General features: G+C 29.5%; 1 protein-coding gene across 2 annotated transcripts in view; it reads left to right on the top strand.

Annotated features, from left to right (window-relative positions):
* LOC121185515 (H-2 class II histocompatibility antigen, A-U alpha chain-like) overlaps positions 1-21202 on the top strand; it is a 39455-nt gene that overhangs the window by 413 nt on the left and 17840 nt on the right. For both annotated transcript variants that reach the window (XM_041043727.1, XM_041043726.1), the window contains exon 2: positions 235-492. In XM_041043727.1, coding sequence (XP_040899661.1) covers positions 235-492 — 258 coding nt within the window. The remainder of the gene's footprint in view (positions 1-234; positions 493-21202) is intronic.

Genomic DNA, 21202 nt, shown 5'->3' with positions numbered 1-21202 from the left:
AGCCAGCTACGTTTTTACAATAGAAATCATCAGGGTTGGTTACCTGCCAGTGTGTCTGATAAAGCCAAAAACACCACAGCCAGAATTTTAGCAGCAACTTGGATGGTGTCCGGTGAGACATCAGGCCATATTTAGCTTGAGCATGAACCCCAGACTTGCTCTCAGAGACTATTTTAAACAACTTCCCTGCACATTGCAAACACCAGTAAGTCATGCAACATGTCTTTCCTGCAGGTAAACACTTGCTTCGCTTTTTGACCTTCTGTCAAAGAGACGTACCTGAAGATGGACAGTATGATATTGAATATGATGGCGATCAGCTCCTCTACGTTGACCCTCTCACCTTTCAGGCTGTGCCACGCCTCCCAGAGTTTGCAGAGCAGTGGACCCCTGATCCTAAATTGGCCAAAGACGCATTCGTTTCCCTGGGTACCTGCAAATACAACATCCCACGTGCCATAAAGGGAGAAAACAGGCCTCCAGTGGTCATAGGTGAGGTGGTTAAAACACTTTTTTAAACTGATAATATGACTAGTACTGAAGAATAAATTGATGAGACATTTTTAGATTGTTAATTTCAGCCAATCAGATTTTCTTTCATATATCGCTCTTGGTCTAATCTTTGCTTTTGTTTTTAAAATACTGGACAATTTGACGTCTCTAGTCCTCAAACAGTGATTTATTTGAAACCATATGAGTCATTAAGAGAAGAAATTTCATTTTGGTGGAACTGCTAACCATTGAAGACATCTGAAATGTGACAAGAGGCCTCACCTCAGCTTTTTTGAGAGCGGCCATGAGAAACAACTAACAAGCATGTTTTTTAATGTGATATCTTGATTTGCAAAGTAACTGGTGACTGCAGATGTCAAATAACTGTAGAGGAGTAAAAAGCACAATATTTGCCTCTAGAATGTAGAGGACTAGAAGAAGACATAATTAAACATGAAAGCTGCAAGCAGCGATGGGTGGGGCCTTGTACCCCTTGCAAGCCACGTCTGTCGCAGCCAGCACAGCCACACACAAGAGTCCTCCTATGTCCTCTCCTCTCTCCTGCTCTTCTCCCCAGAGAAGCACAGTAGAATAAAGCAACAGAAAAGAAATGGCCCCCTCCTAGCAGGGGGCACTATGAGAGTATCATCATGTGAGCATATAAATGTCATAAAAAACGTCATACGGGGGTAAGGCGTAAAAATATGCCAATAAAAGTCATATCTTAGTAAGACCTCAAATTGTCATAAAAAACGTCATACGGGGGTAAGGCGTAAAAATATGCAAAAAAAGTCATATTTTAGTAGGACCTCAAAATGTCATAAAAATGGTCATAGGATAGTAAGGTGTCAAAATCGGCCAAAAAAAGTCTGATTTTTTTTCGCCTAAAAATGTCGTAAAAATGGTCATAGTATAGTAAAGCGTCAAACTCGACCAAAAAAGTCCGATTTTTTTTCCGCCTTGAAAAGTCATAAAAATGGTCATAGTATATTAAGGCGTCAAAAAATGCCAAAAAAAATCAAAAATTTTTTTTACCTCAAAATGTCATAAAAAACGTCATAGTATAGTAAGGCGTCAAAATCGGCCAAAAAAAGTCAAAAATTTTTTTCACCTCAAAATGTCATAAAATGTCATAAAAACGTCATAGTATAGTAAGGCGTAAAAATCGGACAAAAAAAGTCAAAAATTTTTTTCACCTCAAAATGTCATAAAAAACGTCACAGTATAGTAAGGCGTAAAAATCGGCCAAAAAAAGTCAAAAAATTTTTTTACCTCAAAATGTCATAAAAAACGTCATAGTATAGTAAGGCGTCAAAAAATGCCAAAAAAAGTCAAAAAATTTTTTTACCTCAAAATGTCATAAAAAACGTCATAGTATAGTAAGGCGTCAAAAAATGCCAAAAAAAGTCAAAAAATTTTTTCACCTCAAAATGTCATAAAAAAACGTCATAGTATAGTAAGGCGTCAAAATCGGACAAAAAAAGTCAAAAATTTTTTTTACCTCAAAATGTCATAAAAAACGTCATAGTATAGTAAGGCGTCAAAAAATGCCAAAAAAAGTCAAAAAAATTTTTTACCTCAAAATGTCATAAAAAACGTCATAGTATAGTAAGGCGTCAAAAAATGCCAAAAAAAGTCAAAAATTTTTTTCACCTCAAAATGTCATAAAAAACGTCACAGTATAGTAAGGCGTCAAAAAATGCCAAAAAAAGTCAAAATTTTTTTTGACCTCAAAATGTCATAAAAAACGTCATAGTATAGTAAGGCGTCAAAATCGGCCAAAAAAAGTCAAAAAATTTTTTGACGTCGGAATGTCATAAAAAACGTCATAGTATAGTAAGGCGTCAAAATCGGACAAAAAAAGTCAAAAAATTTTTTCACTTCAAAATGTCATTAAAAACGTCATAGTATAGTAAGGCGTCAAAATCGGCTAAAAAAAGTCAAACTTTTTTTTGACCTCAAAATGTCATAAAAAACGTCATAGTATAGTAAGGCGTAAAAATCGGACAAAAAAAGTCAAAAATTTTTTTGACCTCAAAATGTCATAAAATGTCATAAAAAACGTCATAGTATTGTAAGGCGTCAAAATTGGACAAAAAAAGTCAAAATTTTTTTTGACGTCAAAATGTCATAAAAAACGTCATAGTATAGTAAGGCGTCAAAATCGGACAAAAAAAGTCAAAAAATTTTTTCACCTCAAAATGTCATAAAAAACGTCATAGTATAGCAAGGCGTCAAAATCGGAAAAAAAAAGTCAAAAATTTTTTTGACCTCAAAATGTCATAAAAAACGTCATAGTATAGTAAGGCGTCAAAATCGGATAAAAAAAGTCAAAATTTTTTTTGACCTCAAAATGTCATAAAAAACGTCATAGTATAGTAAGGCGTTTTTTTCGGCCGAAAAAAGTCAAAATTTTTTTTGACCTCAAAATGTCATAAAAAACGTCATAGTATAGTAAGGCGTAAAAATCGGACAAAAAAAGTCAAAATTTTTTTTGACCTCAAAATGTCATAAAAAACGTCATAGTATAGTAAGGCGTCAAAATCGGACAAAAAAAGTCAACATTTTTTTTGACCTCAAAATGTCATAAAAAACGTCATAGTATAGTAAGGCGTTTTTTTCGGCCAAAAAGAGTCAAAAATTTTTTTGACCTCAAAATGTCATAAAAAATGTCATAGTATAGTAAGGCGTCAACATCGGACAAAAAAAGTCAAAAATTTTTTTGACCTCAAAATGTCATAAAAAACGTCATAGTATAGTAAGGCGTTTTTTTCGGCCAAAAAAAGTGAAAAATTTTTTTGTCCTCAAAATGTCATAAAAAACGTCATAGTATAGTAAGGCGTTTTTTTCGGCCAAAAAAAGTGAAAAATTTTTTTGACCTCAAAATGTCATAAAAAACGTCATAGTATAGTAAGGCGTTTTTTTTTCGGCCGAAAAAAGTCAAAATTTTTTTTGACCTCAAAATGTCATAAAAAACGTCATAGTATAGTAAGGCGTCAAAATCGGACAAAAAAAGTCAAAATTTTTTTGACCTCAAAATGTCATAAAAAACGTCATAGTATAGTAAGGCGTCAAAATCGGACAAAAAAAGTCAAAAATTTTTTTGACCTCAAAATGTCATAAAAAACGTCATAGTATAGTAAGGCGTTTTTTTCGGCCAAAAAGAGTCAAAAATTTTTTTGACCTCAAAATGTCATAAAAAACGTCATAGTATAGTAAGGCGTCAACATCGGTCAAAAAAAGTCAAAAAATTTTTTGACCTCAAAATGTCATAAAAAACGTCATAGTATAGTAAGGCGTTTTTTTCGGCCAAAAAAAGTCAAAAATTTTTTTGACCTCAAAATGTCATAAAAAACGTCATAGTATAGTAAGGCGTTTTTTTTTCGGCCGAAAAAAGTCAAAATTTTTTTTGACCTCAAAATGTCATAAAAAACGTCATAGTATAGTAAGGCGTTTTTTTTTCGGCCGAAAAAAGTCAAAATTTTTTTTGACCTCAAAATGTCATAAAAAACGTCATAGTATAGTAAGGCGTCAAAATCGGACAAAAAAAGTCAAAATTTTTTTGACCTCAAAATGTCATAAAAAACGTCATAGTATAGTAAGGCGTCAAAATCGGACAAAAAAAGTCAAAAATTTTTTTGACCTCAAAATGTCATAAAAAACGTCATAGTATAGTAAGGCGTTTTTTTCGGCCAAAAAGAGTCAAAAATTTTTTTGACCTCAAAATGTCATAAAAAACGTCATAGTATAGTAAGGCGTCAACATCGGTCAAAAAAAGTCAAAAAATTTTTTGACCTCAAAATGTCATAAAAAACGTCATAGTATAGTAAGGCGTTTTTTTCGGCCAAAAAAAGTCAAAAATTTTTTTGACCTCAAAATGTCATAAAAAACGTCATAGTATAGTAAGGCGTTTTTTTTTCGGCCGAAAAAAGTCAAAATTTTTTTTGACCTCAAAATGTCATAAAAAACGTCATAGTATAGTAAGGCGTCAAAATCGGACAAAAAAAGTCAACATTTTTTTTTATCTCAAAATGTCATATAAAACGTCATAGTATAGTAAGGCGTCAAAATCGGACAAAAAAAGTCAAAATTTTTTTTGACCTCAAAATGTCATAAAAAACGTCATAGTATAGTAAGGCGTCAAAATCGGACAAAAAAAGTCAAAATTTTTTTTGACCTCAAAATGTCATAAAAAACGTCATAGTATAGTAAGGCGTCAACATCGGTCAAAAAAAGTCAAAAAATTTTTTGACCTCAAAATGTCATAAAAAACGTCATAGTATAGTAAGGCGTTTTTTTCGGCCAAAAAAAGTCAAAAATTTTTTTGACCTCAAAATGTCATAAAAAACGTCATAGTATAGTAAGGCGTTTTTTTTCGGCCGAAAAAAGTCAAAATTTTTTTTGACCTCAAAATGTCATAAAAAACGTCATAGTATAGTAAGGCGTCAAAATCTGACAAAAAAAGTCAACATTTTTTTTTATCTCAAAATGTCATAAAAAACGTCATAGTATAGTAAGGCGTCAAAATCGGACAAAAAAAGTCAAAATTTTTTTTCACCTCAAAATGTCATAAAAAACGTCATAGTATAGTAAGGCGTCAAAATCGGACAAAAAAAGTCAAAAAATTTTTTTACCTCAAAATGTCATAAAAAACGTCATAGTAGGCCTATAGTAAGGCGTCAAAAAATGCCAAAAAAAGTCAAAAAATTTTTTTACCTCAAAATGTCATAAAAAACGTCATAGTATAGTAAGGCGTCAAAAAATGCCAAAAAAAGTCAAAAATTTTTTTCACCTCAAAATGTCATAAAAAACGTCATAGTATAGTAAGGCGTCAAAATCGGACAAAAAAAGTCAAAATTTTTTCTGACCTCAAAATGTCATAAAAAACGTCATAGTATAGTAAGGCGTCAAAATCGGACAAAAAAAGTCAAATTTTTTTTTCACCTCAAAATGTCATAAAAAATGTCATAGTATAGTAAGGCGTCAAAATCGGCCAAAAAAAGTCAAAAAAATTTTTGACGTCGGAATGTCATAAAAAACGTCATAGTATAGTAAGGCGTCAAAATCGGACAAAAAAAGTCAAAAAATTTTTTCACTTCAAAATGTCATTAAAAACGTCATAGTATAGTAAGGCGTCAAAATCAGACAAAAAAAGTCAAAAATTTTTTTGACCTCAAAATGTCATAAAAAACGTGATAGAATAGTAAGGCGTCAAAAAATGCCAAAAAAAGTCAAAATTTTTTTTGACCTCAAAATGTCATAAAAAACGTCATAGTATAGTAAGGCGTAAAAATCGGACAAAAAAAGTCAAAAATTTTTTTGACCTCAAAATATCATAAAATGTCATAAAAAACGTCATAGTATTGTAAGGCGTCAAAATCGGGAAAAAAAAGTCAAAAATTTTTTTGACCTCAAAATGTCATAAAAAACGTCATAGTATAGTAAGGCGTCAAAATCGGATAAAAAAAGTCAAAATTTTTTTTGACCTCAAAATGTCATAAAAAACGTCATAGTATAGTAAGGCGTTTTTTTCGGCCAAAAAGAGTCAAAAATTTTTTTGACCTCAAAATGTCATAAAAAACGTCATAGTATAGTAAGGCGTCAAAAAATGCCAAAAGCAGTCAAAATTTTTTTTCACTTCAAAATGTCATTAAAAACGTCATAGTATAGTAAGGCGTCAAAATCGGGAAAAAAAAGTCAAATTTTTTTTTCACCTCAAAATGTCATGAAAAACGTCATAGTATAGTAAGGCGTCAAAATCGGACAAAAAAAGTCAAAAATTTTTTTGACCTCAAAATGTCATAAAAAACGTCATAGTATAGCAAGGCGTCAAAATCGGAAAAAAAAAGTCAAAAATTTTTTTCACCTCAAAATGTCATAAAAAACGTCATAGTATAGTAAGGTGTCAAAATCGGATAAAAAAAGTCAAAATTTTTTTTGACCTCAAAATGTCATAAAAAACGTCATAGTATTGTAAGGCGTCAAAATCGGACAAAAAAAGTCAAAAAATTTTTTGACCTCAAAATGTCATAAAAAACGTCATAGTATAGTAAGGCGTCAAAATCGGACAAAAAAAGTCAAAAAATTTTTTGACCTCAAAATGTCATAAAAAACGTCATAGTATAGTAAGGCGTCAAAATCGGACAAAAAAAGTCACATTTTTTTTTGACCTCAAAATGTCATAAAAAACGTCATAGTATAGTAAGGCGTCAAAATCGGGAAAAAAAAGTCAAAAATTTTTTTGATCTCAAAATGTCATAAAAGACGTCATAGTATAGTAAGGCGTCAAAATCGAAGAAAAAAAGTCAAAATTTTTTTTGACCTCAAAATGTCATAAAAAATGTCATACTATAGTAAGGCGTCAAAATCGGCCAAAAAAAGTCAAAAAAATTTTTGACCTCAAAATGTCATAAAAAACGTCATAGTATAGTAAGGCGTCAAAAAATGCCAAAAAAAGTCAAAATTTTTTTTCACCTCAAAATGTCATAAAAAACGTCATAGTATAGTAAGGCGTCAAAATCGGACAAAAAAAGTCAAAATTTTTTTTGACCTCAAAATGTCATAAAAAACGTCATAGTATAGTAAGGCGTCAAAATCGGACAAAAAAAGTCAAAAATTTTTTTCACCTCAAAATGTCATAAAAAACGTCATAGTATAGTAAGGCGTCAAAATCGGACAAAAAAAGTCAAAAAATTTTTTCACCCCAAAATGTCATCAAAAACGTCATAGTATAGCAAGGCGTCAAAATCGGAAAAAAAAGTCAAAAATTTTTTTGACCTCAAAATGTCATAAAATGTCATAAAAAACGTCATAGTATAGTAAGGCGTCAAAATCGGACAAAAAAAGTCAAAAAATTTTTTGACCTCAAAATGTCATAAAAAACGTCAGTATAGTAAGGCGTCAAAATCGGACAAAAAAAGTCAAATTTTTTTTTGACCTCAAAATGTCATGAAAAACGTCATAGTATTGTAAGGCGTCAAAATTGGACAAAAAAAGTCAAATTTTTTTTTCACCTCAAAATGTCATAAAAAACGTCATAGTATAGTAAGGCGTCAAAATCGGACAAAAAAAGTCAAAATTTTTTTTGACCTCAAAATGTCATGAAAAACGTCATAGTATAGTAAGGCGTCAAAATTGAACAAAAAAAGTCAAATTTTTTTTTCACCTCAAAATGTCATAAAAAACGTCATAGTATAGTAAGGCGTCAAAAAATGCCAAAAAAAGTCAAAATTTTTTTTCACCTCAAAATGTCATAAAAAACGTCATAGTATAGTAAGGCGTTTTTTTCGGCCAAAAAGAGTCAAAAATTTTTTTGACCTCAAAATGTCATAAAAAACGTCATAGTATAGTAAGGCGTCAAAATCGGACAAAAAAAGTCAAAAAATTTTTTGACATCAAAATGTCATAAAATGTCATAAAAAACGTCATAGTATAGTAAGGCGTAAAAATCGGCCAAAAAAAGTCAAAAAATTTTTTGACCTCAAAATGTCATAAAAAACGTCATAGTATAGTAAGGCGTCAAAATCGGACAAAAAAAGTCAAAAAATTTTTTGACCTCAAAATGTCATAAAAAACGTCATAGTATAGTAAGGCGTCAAAATCGGACAAAAAAAGTCAAAAATTTCTTTGACCTCAAAATGTCATAAAATGTCATAAAAAACGTCATAGTATAGTAAGGCGTAAAAATCGGCCAAAAAAAGTCAAAATTTTTTTTGACCTCAAAATGTCATAAAAAACGTCATAGTAGAGTAAGGCGTCAAAATCGGACAAAAAAAGTCAAATTTTTTTTTGACCTCAAAATGTCATGAAAAACGTCATAGTATAGTAAGGCGTCAAAATTGGATAAAAAAAGTCAAATTTTTTTTTCACCTCAAAATGTCATAAAAAACGTCATAGTATTGTAAGGCGTCAAAATCGGACAAAAAAAGTCAAAAATTTTTTTGACGTCAAAATGTCATAAAAAACGTCATAGTATAGTAAGGCGTCAAAATCGGACAAAAAAATTCAAAATTTTTTTTGATGTCAAAATGTCATAAAAGACGTCATAGTATAGTAAGGCGTCAAAATCGGACAAAAAATAGTCAAAAAATGTTTTGACCTCAAAATGTCATAAAAAACATCATAGTATAGTAAGGCGTCAAAAAATGCCAAAAAAAGTCAAAATTTTTTTTCACCTCAAAATGTCATAAAAAACGTCATAGTATAGTAAGGCGTCAAAATCGGGAAAAAAAAGTCAAAATTTTTTTTCACCTCAAAATGTCATAAAAAACGTCATAGTATAGTAAGGCGTCAAAATCGGCTAAAAAAAGTCAAAAAATTATTTGACCTAAAAATGTCATAAAAAACGTCATAGTATAGTAAGGCATCAAAATCGGACAAAAAAAGTCAAAATTTTTTTTCACCTCAAAATGTCATAAAAAATGTCATAGTATAGTAAGGCGTCAAAATCGGGAAAAAAAAGTCGAATTTTTTTTTCACCTCAAAATGTCATAAAAGACGTCATAGTATAGTAAGGCGTCAAAAAATGCCAAAAAAAGTCAAATTTTTTTTTTACCTCAAAATGTCATAAAAAACGTCATAGTATAGTAAGGCGTCAAAAAATGCCAAAAAAAGTCAAAAATTTTTTTCACCTCAAAATGTCATAAAAAACGTCATAGTATAGTAAGGCGTCAAAAAATGCCAAAAAAAGTCAAAATTTTTTTTGACCTCAAAATGTCATAAAAAACGTCATAGTATAGTAAGGCGTCAAAATCGGCCAAAAAAAGTCAAAAAAATTTTTGACGTCGGAATGTCATAAAAAACGTCATAGTATAGTAAGGCGTCAAAATCGGACAAAAAAAGTCAAAAAATTTTTTCACTTCAAAATGTCATTAAAAACGTCATAGTATAGTAAGGCGTCAAAATCAGACAAAAAAAGTCAAAATTTTTTTTGACCTCAAAATGTCATAAAAAACGTCATAGTATAGTAAGGCGTCAAAAACTGCCAAAAAAAGTCAAAATTTTTTTTCACCTCAAAATGTCATAAAAAAACGTCATAGTATAGTAAGGCGTCAAAATCGGCTAAAAAAAGTCAAACTTTTTTTTGACCTCAAAATGTCATAAAAAACGTCATAGTATAGTAAGGCGTAAAAATCGGACAAAAAAAGTCAAAAATTTTTTTGACCTCAAAATGTCATAAAATGTCATAAAAAACGTCATAGTATTGTAAGGCGTCAAAATTGGACAAAAAAAGTCAAAATTTTTTTTGACGTCAAAATGTCATAAAAAACGTCATAGTATAGTAAGGCGTCAAAATCGGACAAAAAAAGTCAAAAAATTTTTTCACCTCAAAATGTCATAAAAAACGTCATAGTATAGCAAGGCGTCAAAATCGGAAAAAAAAAGTCAAAAATTTTTTTGACCTCAAAATGTCATAAAAAACGTCATAGTATAGTAAGGCGTCAAAATCGGATAAAAAAAGTCAAAAATTTTTTTGACCTCAAAATGTCATAAAAAACGTCATAGTATAGTAAGGCGTTTTTTTCGGCCGAAAAAAGTCAAAATTTTTTTTGACCTCAAAATGTCATAAAAAACGTCATAGTATAGTAAGGCGTAAAAATCGGACAAAAAAAGTCAAAATTTTTTTTGACCTCAAAATGTCATAAAAAACGTCATAGTATAGTAAGGCGTCAAAATCGGACAAAAAAAGTCAACATTTTTTTTGACCTCAAAATGTCATGAAAAACGTCATAGTATTGTAAGGCGTCAAAATTGGACAAAAAAAGTCAAATTTTTTTTTCACCTCAAAATGTCATAAAAAACGTCATAGTATAGTAAGGCGTCAAAATCGGACAAAAAAAGTCAAAATTTTTTTTGACCTCAAAATGTCATGAAAAACGTCATAGTATAGTAAGGCGTCAAAATTGAACAAAAAAAGTCAAATTTTTTTTTCACCTCAAAATGTCATAAAAAACGTCATAGTATAGTAAGGCGTCAAAAAATGCCAAAAAAAAGTCAAAATTTTTTTTCACCTCAAAATGTCATAAAAAACGTCATAGTATAGTAAGGCGTTTTTTTCGGCCAAAAAGAGTCAAAAATTTTTTTGACCTCAAAATGTCATAAAAAACGTCATAGTATAGTAAGGCGTCAAAATCGGACAAAAAAAGTCAAAAAATTTTTTGACATCAAAATGTCATAAAATGTCATAAAAAACGTCATAGTATAGTAAGGCGTAAAAATCGGCCAAAAAAAGTCAAAAAATTTTTTGACCTCAAAATGTCATAAAAAACGTCATAGTATAGTAAGGCGTCAAAATCGGACAAAAAAAGTCAAAAAATTTTTTGACCTCAAAATGTCATAAAAAACGTCATAGTATAGTAAGGCGTCAAAATCGGACAAAAAAAGTCAAAAATTTCTTTGACCTCAAAATGTCATAAAATGTCATAAAAAACGTCATAGTATAGTAAGGCGTAAAAATCGGCCAAAAAAAGTCAAAATTTTTTTTGACCTCAAAATGTCATAAAAAACGTCATAGTAGAGTAAGGCGTCAAAATCGGACAAAAAAAGTCAAATTTTTTTTTGACCTCAAAATGTCATGAAAAACGTCATAGTATAGTAAGGCGTCAAAATTGGATAAAAAAAGTCAAATTTTTTTTTCACCTCAAAATGTCATAAAAAACGTCATAGTATTGTAAGGCGTCAAAATCGGACAAAAAAAGTCAAAAATTTTTTTGACGTCAAAATGTCATAAAAAACGTCATAGTATAGTAAGGCGTCAAAATCGGACAAAAAAATTCAAAATTTTTTTTGATGTCAAAATGTCATAAAAGACGTCATAGTATAGTAAGGCGTCAAAATCGGACAAAAAATAGTCAAAAAATGTTTTGACCTCAAAATGTCATAAAAAACATCATAGTATAGTAAGGCGTCAAAAAATGCCAAAAAAAGTCAAAATTTTTTTTCACCTCAAAATGTCATAAAAAACGTCATAGTATAGTAAGGCGTCAAAATCGGGAAAAAAAAGTCAAAATTTTTTTTCACCTCAAAATGTCATAAAAAACGTCATAGTATAGTAAGGCGTCAAAATCGGCTAAAAAAAGTCAAAAAATTATTTGACCTAAAAATGTCATAAAAAACGTCATAGTATAGTAAGGCATCAAAATCGGACAAAAAAAGTCAAAATTTTTTTTCACCTCAAAATGTCATAAAAAATGTCATAGTATAGTAAGGCGTCAAAATCGGGAAAAAAAAGTCGAATTTTTTTTTCACCTCAAAATGTCATAAAAGACGTCATAGTATAGTAAGGCGTCAAAAAATGCCAAAAAAAGTCAAATTTTTTTTTTACCTCAAAATGTCATAAAAAACGTCATAGTATAGTAAGGCGTCAAAAAATGCCAAAAAAAGTCAAAAATTTTTTTCACCTCAAAATGTCATAAAAAACGTCATAGTATAGTAAGGCGTCAAAAAATGCCAAAAAAAGTCAAAATTTTTTTTGACCTCAAAATGTCATAAAAAACGTCATAGTATAGTAAGGCGTCAAAATCGGCCAAAAAAAGTCAAAAAATTTTTTGACGTCGGAATGTCATAAAAAACGTCATAGTATAGTAAGGCGTCAAAATCGGACAAAAAAAGTCAAAAAATTTTTTCACTTCAAAATGTCATTAAAAACGTCATAGTATAGTAAGGCGTCAAAATCAGACAAAAAAAGTCAAAATTTTTTTTGACCTCAAAATGTCATAAAAAACGTCATAGTATAGTAAGGCGTCAAAAACTGCCAAAAAAAGTCAAAATTTTTTTTCACCTCAAAATGTCATAAAAAAACGTCATAGTATAGTAAGGCGTCAAAATCGGCTAAAAAAAGTCAAACTTTTTTTTGACCTCAAAATGTCATAAAAAACGTCATAGTATAGTAAGGCGTAAAAATCGGACAAAAAAAGTCAAAAATTTTTTTGACCTCAAAATGTCATAAAATGTCATAAAAAACGTCATAGTATTGTAAGGCGTCAAAATTGGACAAAAAAAGTCAAAATTTTTTTTGACGTCAAAATGTCATAAAAAACGTCATAGTATAGTAAGGCGTCAAAATCGGACAAAAAAAGTCAAAAAATTTTTTCACCTCAAAATGTCATAAAAAACGTCATAGTATAGCAAGGCGTCAAAATCGGAAAAAAAAAGTCAAAAATTTTTTTGACCTCAAAATGTCATAAAAAACGTCATAGTATAGTAAGGCGTCAAAATCGGATAAAAAAAGTCAAAAATTTTTTTGACCTCAAAATGTCATAAAAAACGTCATAGTATAGTAAGGCGTTTTTTTCGGCCGAAAAAAGTCAAAATTTTTTTTGACCTCAAAATGTCATAAAAAACGTCATAGTATAGTAAGGCGTAAAAATCGGACAAAAAAAGTCAAAATTTTTTTTGACCTCAAAATGTCATAAAAAACGTCATAGTATAGTAAGGCGTCAAAATCGGACAAAAAAAGTCAACATTTTTTTTGACCTCAAAATGTCATAAAAAACGTCATAGTATAGTAAGGCGTTTTTTTTCGGCCAAAAAGAGTCAAAAATTTTTTTGACCTCAAAATGTCATAAAAAATGTCATAGTATAGTAAGGCGTCAAAATCGGACAAAAAAAGTCAAAAATTTTTTTGACCTTAAAATGTCATAAAAAACGTCATAGTATAGTAAGGCGTTTTTTTCGGCCAAAAAAAGTGAAAAATTTTTTTGTCCTCAAAATGTCATAAAAAACGTCATAGTATAGTAAGGCGTTTTTTTCGGCCAAAAAAAGTGAAAAATTTTTTTGACCTCAAAATGTCATAAAAAACGTCATAGTATAGTAAGGAGTTTTTTTTTCGGCCGAAAAAAGTCAAAATTTTTTTTGACCTCAAAATGTCATAAAAAACGTCATAGTATAGTAAGGCGTCAAAATCGGACAAAAAAAGTCAAAATTTTTTTGACCTCAAAATGTCATAAAAAACGTCATAGTATAGTAAGGCGTCAAAATCGGACAAAAAAAGTCAAAAATTTTTTTGACCTCAAAATGTCATAAAAAACGTCATAGTATAGCAAGGCGTCAAAATCGGAAAAAAAAAGTCAAAAATTTTTTTGACCTCAAAATGTCATAAAAAACGTCATAGTATAGTAAGGCGTCAAAATCGGATAAAAAAAGTCAAAAATTTTTTTGACCTCAAAATGTCATAAAAAACGTCATAGTATAGTAAGGCGTTTTTTTCGGCCGAAAAAAGTCAAAATTTTTTTTGACCTCAAAATGTCATAAAAAACGTCATAGTATAGTAAGGCGTAAAAATCGGACAAAAAAAGTCAAAATTTTTTTTGACCTCAAAATGTCATAAAAAACGTCATAGTATAGTAAGGCGTCAAAATCGGACAAAAAAAGTCAACATTTTTTTTGACCTCAAAATGTCATAAAAAACGTCATAGTATAGTAAGGCGTTTTTTTCGGCCAAAAAGAGTCAAAAATTTTTTTGACCTCAAAATGTCATAAAAAATGTCATAGTATAGTAAGGCGTCAAAATCGGACAAAAAAAGTCAAAAATTTTTTTGACCTTAAAATGTCATAAAAAACGTCATAGTATAGTAAGGCGTTTTTTTCGGCCAAAAAAAGTGAAAAATTTTTTTGTCCTCAAAATGTCATAAAAAACGTCATAGTATAGTAAGGCGTTTTTTTCGGCCAAAAAAAGTGAAAAATTTTTTTGACCTCAAAATGTCATAAAAAACGTCATAGTATAGTAAGGAGTTTTTTTTTCGGCCGAAAAAAGTCAAAATTTTTTTTGACCTCAAAATGTCATAAAAAACGTCATAGTATAGTAAGGCGTCAAAATCGGACAAAAAAAGTCAAAATTTTTTTGACCTCAAAATGTCATAAAAAACGTCATAGTATAGTAAGGCGTCAAAATCGGACAAAAAAAGTCAAAAATTTTTTTGACCTCAAAATGTCATAAAAAACGTCATAGTATAGTAAGGCGTTTTTTTCGGCCAAAAAGAGTCAAAAATTTTTTTGACCTCAAAATGTCATAAAAAACGTCATAGTATAGTAAGGCGTCAACATCGGTCAAAAAAAGTCAAAAAATTTTTTGACCTCAAAATGTCATAAAAAACGTCATAGTATAGTAAGGCGTTTTTTTCGGCCAAAAAAAGTCAAAAATTTTTTTGACCTCAAAATGTCATAAAAAACGTCATAGTATAGTAAGGCGTTTTTTTTTTCGGCCGAAAAAAGTCAAAAATTTTTTTGACCTCAAAATGTCATAAAAAACGTCATAGTATAGTAAGGCGTCAAAATCGGACAAAAAAAGTCAACATTTTTTTTTATCTCAAAATGTCATAAAAAACGTCATAGTATAGTAAGGCGTCAAAATCGGACAAAAAAAGTCAAAATTTTTTTTGACCTCAAAATGTCATAAAAAACGTCATAGTATAGTAAGGCGTCAAAATCGGACAAAAAAAGTCAAAATTTTTTTTGACCTCAAAATGTCATAAAAAACGTCATAGTATAGTAAGGCGTCAACATCGGTCAAAAAAAGTCAAAAATTTTTTTGACCTCAAAATGTCATAAAAAACGTCATAGTATAGTAAGGCGTTTTTTTCGGCCAAAAAAAGTCAAAAATTTTTTTGACCTCAAAATGTCATAAAAAACGTCATAGTATAGTAAGGCGTTTTTTTTCGGCCGAAAAAAGTCAAAATTTTTTTTGACCTCAAAATGTCATAAAAAACGTCATAGTATACTAAGGCGTCAAAATCTGACAAAAAAAGTCAACATTTTTTTTTATCTCAAAATGTCATAAAAAACGTCATAGTATAGTAAGGCGTCAAAATCGGACAAAAAAAGTCAAAATTTTTTTTGACCTCAAAATGTCATAAAAAACGTCATAGTATAGTAAGGCGTCAAAATCGGACAAAAAAAGTCAAAAATTTTTTTTACCTCAAAATGTCATAAAAAACGTCATAGTAGGCCTATAGTAAGGCGTCAAAAAATGCCAAAAAAAGTCAAAAAATTTTTTTACCTCAAAATGTCATAAAAAACGTCATAGTATAGTAAGGCGTCAAAAAATGCCAAAAAAAGTCAAAAATTTTTTTCACCTCAAAATGTCATAAAAAACGTCATAGTATAGTAAGGCGTCAAAATCGGACAAAAAAAGTCAAAATTTTTTCTGACCTCAAAATGTCATAAAAAACGTCATAGTATAGTAAGGCGTCAAAATCGGACAAAAAAAGTCAAATTTTTTTTTCACCTCAAAATGTCATAAAAAATGTCATAGTATAGTAAGGCGTCAAAATCGGCCAAAAAAAGTCAAAAAAATTTTTGACGTCGGAATGTCATAAAAAACGTCATAGTATAGTAAGGCGTCAAAATCGGACAAAAAAAGTCAAAAAATTTTTTCACTTCAAAATGTCATTAAAAACGTCATAGTATAGTAAGGCGTCAAAATCAGACAAAAAAAGTCAAAAATTTTTTTGACCTCAAAATGTCATAAAAAACGTGATAGAATAGTAAGGCGTCAAAAAATGCCAAAAAAAGACAAAATTTTTTTTGACCTCAAAATGTCATAAAAAACGTCATAGTATAGTAAGGCGTAAAAATCGGACAAAAAAAGTCAAAAATTTTTTTGACCTCAAAATGTCATAAAATGTCATAAAAAACGTCATAGTATTGTAAGGCGTCAAAATCGGGAAAAAAAAGTCAAAAATTTTTTTGACCTCAAAATGTCATAAAAAACGTCATAGTATAGTAAGGCGTCAAAATCGGATAAAAAAAGTCAAAATTTTTTTTGACCTCAAAATGTCATAAAAAACGTCATAGTATAGTAAGGCGTTTTTTTCGGCCGAAAAAAGTCAAAAATTTTTTTGACCTCAAAATGTCATAAAAAACGTCATAGTATAGTAAGGCGTTTTTTTCGGCCAAAAAGAGTCAAAAATTTTTTTGACCTCAAAATGTCATAAAAAACGTCATAGTATAGTAAGGCGTCAAAAAATGCCAAAAGCAGTCAAAATTTTTTTTCACTTCAAAATGTCATTAAAAACGTCATAGTATAGTAAGGCGTCAAAATCGGGAAAAAAAAGTCAAATTTTTTTTTCACCTCAAAATGTCATAAAAAACGTCATAGTATAGTAAGGCGTCAAAAAATGCCAAAAAAAGTCAAAAATTTTTTTCACTTCAAAATGTCATTAAAAACGTCATAGTATAGTAAGGCGTCAAAATCGGCCAAAAAAAGTCAAAATTTTTTTTTGATGTCAAAATGTCATAAAAGACGTCATAGTATAGTAAGGCGTCAAAATCGAAGAAAAAAAGTCAAAATTTTTTTTGACCTCAAAATGTCATAAAAAATGTCATAGTATAGTAAGGCGTCAAAATCGGCCAAAAAAAGTCAAAAAAATTTTTGACCTCAAAATGTCATAAAAAACGTCATAGTATAGTAAGGCGTCAAAAAATGCCAAAAAAAGTCAAAAATTTTTTTCACCTCAAAATGTCATAAAAAACGTCATAGTATAGTAAGGCGTCAAAATCGGACAAAAAAAGTCAAAATTTTTTTTGACCTCAAAATGTCATAAAAAACGTCATAGTATAGTAAGGCGTCAAAATCGGACAAAAAAAGTCAAAATTTTTTTTCACCTCAAAATGTCATAAAAAACGTCATAGTATAGTAAGGCGTCAAAATCGGACAAAAAAAGTCAAAAAATTTTTTCACCCCAAAATGTCATAAAAAACGTCATAGTATAGCAAGGCGTCAAAATCGGAAAAAAAAGTCAAATTTTTTTTTCACCTCAAAATGTCATAAAAAACGTGATAGAATAGTAAGGCGTCAAAAAATGCCAAAAAAAGTCAAAATTTTTTATGACGTCAAAATGTCATAAAAAATGTCATAGTATAGTAAGGCGTCAAAAAATGCCAAAAAAAGTCAAAATTTCTTTTCACCTCAAAATGTCATGAAAAACGTCATAGTATAGTAAGGCGTCAAAATCGGACAAAAAAAGTCAAAAAATTTTTTCACCTCAAAATGTCATAAAAAACGTCATAGTATAGTAAGGCTTTTTTTTCGGCCAAAAAAAGTGAAAAATTTTTTTGACCTCAAAATGTTATAAAAAACGTCATAGTATAGTAAGGCGTTTTTTTTCGGCCAAAAAAAGTCAAAAATTTTTTTTGACCTCAAAATGTCATAAAAAACGTCCTAGTATAGTAAGGCGTCAAAATCGAACAAAAAAAGTCAAAATTTTTTTTGACCTCAAAATGTCATAAAAAACGTCATAGTATAGTAAGGCGTCAAAATCGGGAAAAAAAAGTCAAATTTTTTTTTCACCTCAAAATGTCATGAAAAACGTCATAGTATAGTAAGGCGTCAAAATCGGACAAAAAAAGTCAAAAATTTTTTTGACCTCAAAATGTCATAAAAAACGTCATAGTATAGCAAGGCGTCAAAATCGGAAAAAAAAAGTCAAAAATTTTTTTCACCTCAAAATGTCATAAAAAACGTCATAGTATAGTAAGGTGTCAAAATCGGATAAAAAAAGTCAAAATTTTTTTTGACCTCAAAATGTCATAAAAAACGTCATAGTATTGTAAGGCGTCAAAATCGGACAAAAAAAGTCAAAAATTTTTTTGACCTCAAAATGTCATAAAAAACGTCAGTATAGTAAGGCGTCAAAATCGGACAAAAAAAGTCAAAATTTTTTTTGACCTCAAAATGTCATAAAAAACGTCATAGTATAGTAAGGCGTCAAAATCGGACAAAAAAAGTCAAAAAATTTTTTCACCCCAAAATGTCATAAAAAACGTCATAGTGTAGCAAGGCGTCAAAATCGGAAAAAAAAGTCAAAAATTTTTTTGACCTCAAAATGTCATAAAATGTCATAAAAAACGTCATAGTATAGTAAGGCGTCAAAATCGGACAAAAAAAGTCAAAAAATTTTTTGACCTCAAAATGTCATAAAAAACGTCAGTATAGTAAGGCGTCAAAATCGGACAAAAAAAGTCAAATTTTTTTTTGACCTCAAAATGTCATGAAAAACGTCATAGTATTGTAAGGCGTCAAAATTGGACAAAAAAAGTCAAATTTTTTTTTCACCTCAAAATGTCATAAAAAACGTCATAGTATAGTAAGGCGTCAAAATCGGACAAAAAAAGTCAAAATTTTTTTTGACCTCAAAATGTCATGAAAAACGTCATAGTATAGTAAGACGTCAAAATTGAACAAAAAAAGTCAAATTTTTTTTTCACCTCAAAATGTCATAAAAAACGTCATAGTATAGTAAGGCGTCAAAAAATGCCAAAAAAAGTCAAAATTTTTTTTCACCTCAAAATGTCATAAAAAACGTCATAGTATAGTAAGGCGTCAAAATCGGAAAAAAAAAGTCAAAATTTTTTTTCACCTCAAAATGTCATAAAAAACGTCATAGTATAGTAAGGCGTCAAAAAATGCCAAAAAAAGTCAAAATTTTTTTTCACCTCAAAATGTCATAAAAAACGTCATAGTATAGTAAGGCGTTTTTTTCGGCCAAAAAGAGTCAAAAATTTTTTTGACCTCAAAATGTCATAAAAAACGTCATAGTATAGTAAGGCGTCAAAATCGGACAAAAAAAGTCAAAAAATTTTTTAACATCAAAATGTCATAAAATGTCATAAAAAACGTCATAGTATAGTAAGGCGTAAAAATCGGCCAAAAAAAGTCAAAAAATTTTTTGACCTCAAAATGTCATAAAAAACGTCATAGTATAGTAAGGCGTCAAAATCGGACAAAAAAAGTCAAAAAATTTTTTGACCTCAAAATGTCATAAAAAACGTCATAGTATAGTAAGGCGTCAAAATCGGACAAAAAAAGTCAAAAATTTCTTTGACCTCAAAATGTCATAAAATGTCATAAAAAACGTCATAGTATAGTAAGGCGTAAAAATCGGCCAAAAAAAGTCAAAATTTTTTTTGACCTCAAAATGTCATAAAAAACGTCATAGTAGAGTAAGGCGTCAAAATCGGACAAAAAAAGTCAAATTTTTTTTTGACCTCAAAATGTCATGAAAAACGTCATAGTATAGTAAGGCGTCAAAATTGGATAAAAAAAGTCAAATTTTTTTTTCACCTCAAAATGTCATAAAAAACGTCATAGTATTGTAAGGCGTCAAAATCGGACAAAAAAAGTCAAAAATTTTTTTGACGTCAAAATGTCATAAAAAACGTCATAGTATAGTAAGGCGTCAAAATCGGACAAAAAAAGTCAAAATTTTTTTTGATGTCAAAATGTCATAAAAGACGTCATAGTATAGTAAGGCGTCAAAATTGGACAAAAAATAGTCAAAAAATGTTTTGACCTCAAAATGTCATAAAAAACATCATAGTATAGTAAGGCGTCAAAAAATGCCAAAAAAAGTCAAAATTTTTTTTCACCTCAAAATGTCATAAAAAACGTCATAGTATAGTAAGGCGTCAAAATCGGGAAAAAAAAGTCAAAATTTTTTTTCACCTCAAAATGTCATAAAAAACGTCATAGTATAGTAAGGCGTCAAAATCGGCTAAAAAAAGTCAAAAAATTATTTGACCTAAAAATGTCATAAAAAACGTCATAGTATAGTAAGGCATCAAAATCGGACAAAAAAAGTCAAAATTTTTTTTCACCTCAAAATGTCATAAAAAACGTCATAGTATTGTAAGGCGTCAAAATCGGACAAAAAAAGTCAAAAATTTTTTTGACGTCAAAATGTCATAAAAAACGTCATAGTATAGTAAGGCGTCAAAATCGGACAAAAAAAGTCAAAATTTTTTTTGATGTCAAAATGTCATAAAAGACGTCATAGTATAGTAAGGCGTCAAAATCGGACAAAAAATAGTCAAAAAATGTTTTGACCTCAAAATGTCATAAAAAACATCATAGTATAGTAAGGCGTCAAAAAATGCCAAAAAAAGTCAAAATTTTTTTTCACCTCAAAATGTCATAAAAAATGTCATAGTATAGTAAGGCGTCAAAATCGGGAAAAAAAAGTCAAATTTTTTTTTCACCTCAAAATGTCATAAAAGACGTCATAGTATAGTAAGGCGTCAAAATCGGACAAAAAAAGTCACATTTTTTTTTGACCTCAAAATGTCATAAAAAACGTCATAGTATAGTAAGGCGTCAAAATCGGACAAAAAAAGTCAAATTTTTTTTTGACCTCAAAATGTCATGAAAAACATCATAGTATAGTAAGGCGTCAAAATCGGGAAAAAAAAGTCAAATTTTTTTTTCACCTCAAAATGTCATAAAAGACGTCATAGTATAGTAAGGCGTCAAAATCGGACAAAAAAAAGTCAAAAAATTTTTTGACCTCAAAATGTCATAAAAAATGTCATAGTATAGTAAGGCGTCAAAATCGGGAAAAAAAAGTCAAATTTTTTTTTCACCTCAAAATGTCATAAAAGACGTCATAGTATAGTAAGGCGTCAAAATCGGACAAAAAAAAGTCAAAATTTTTTTTGACCTCAAAATGTCATAAAAAACGTCCTAGTATAGTAAGGCGTCAAAATCGGACAAAAAAAGTCAAAAATTTTTTTGACCTCAAAATGTCATAAAAAACGTCATAGTATAGTAAGGCGTCAAAATCGGACAAAAAAAGTCAAAAAATTTTTTGACCTCAAAATGTCATGAAAAACGTCATAGTATAGTAAGGCGTCAAAATCGGACAAAAAAAGTCAAAAATTTTTTTTACCTCAAAATGTCATAAAAAACGTCATAGTAGGCCTATAGTAAGGCGTCAAA

Source organism: Toxotes jaculatrix, chromosome 8, assembly GCF_017976425.1.
Source record: "Toxotes jaculatrix isolate fToxJac2 chromosome 8, fToxJac2.pri, whole genome shotgun sequence".
NCBI lineage: Eukaryota > Metazoa > Chordata > Actinopteri > Toxotidae > Toxotes > Toxotes jaculatrix.
The sequence above is the reverse complement of the archived record's forward strand: the minus strand, read 5'-3'. Positions and strand labels throughout refer to the sequence as shown.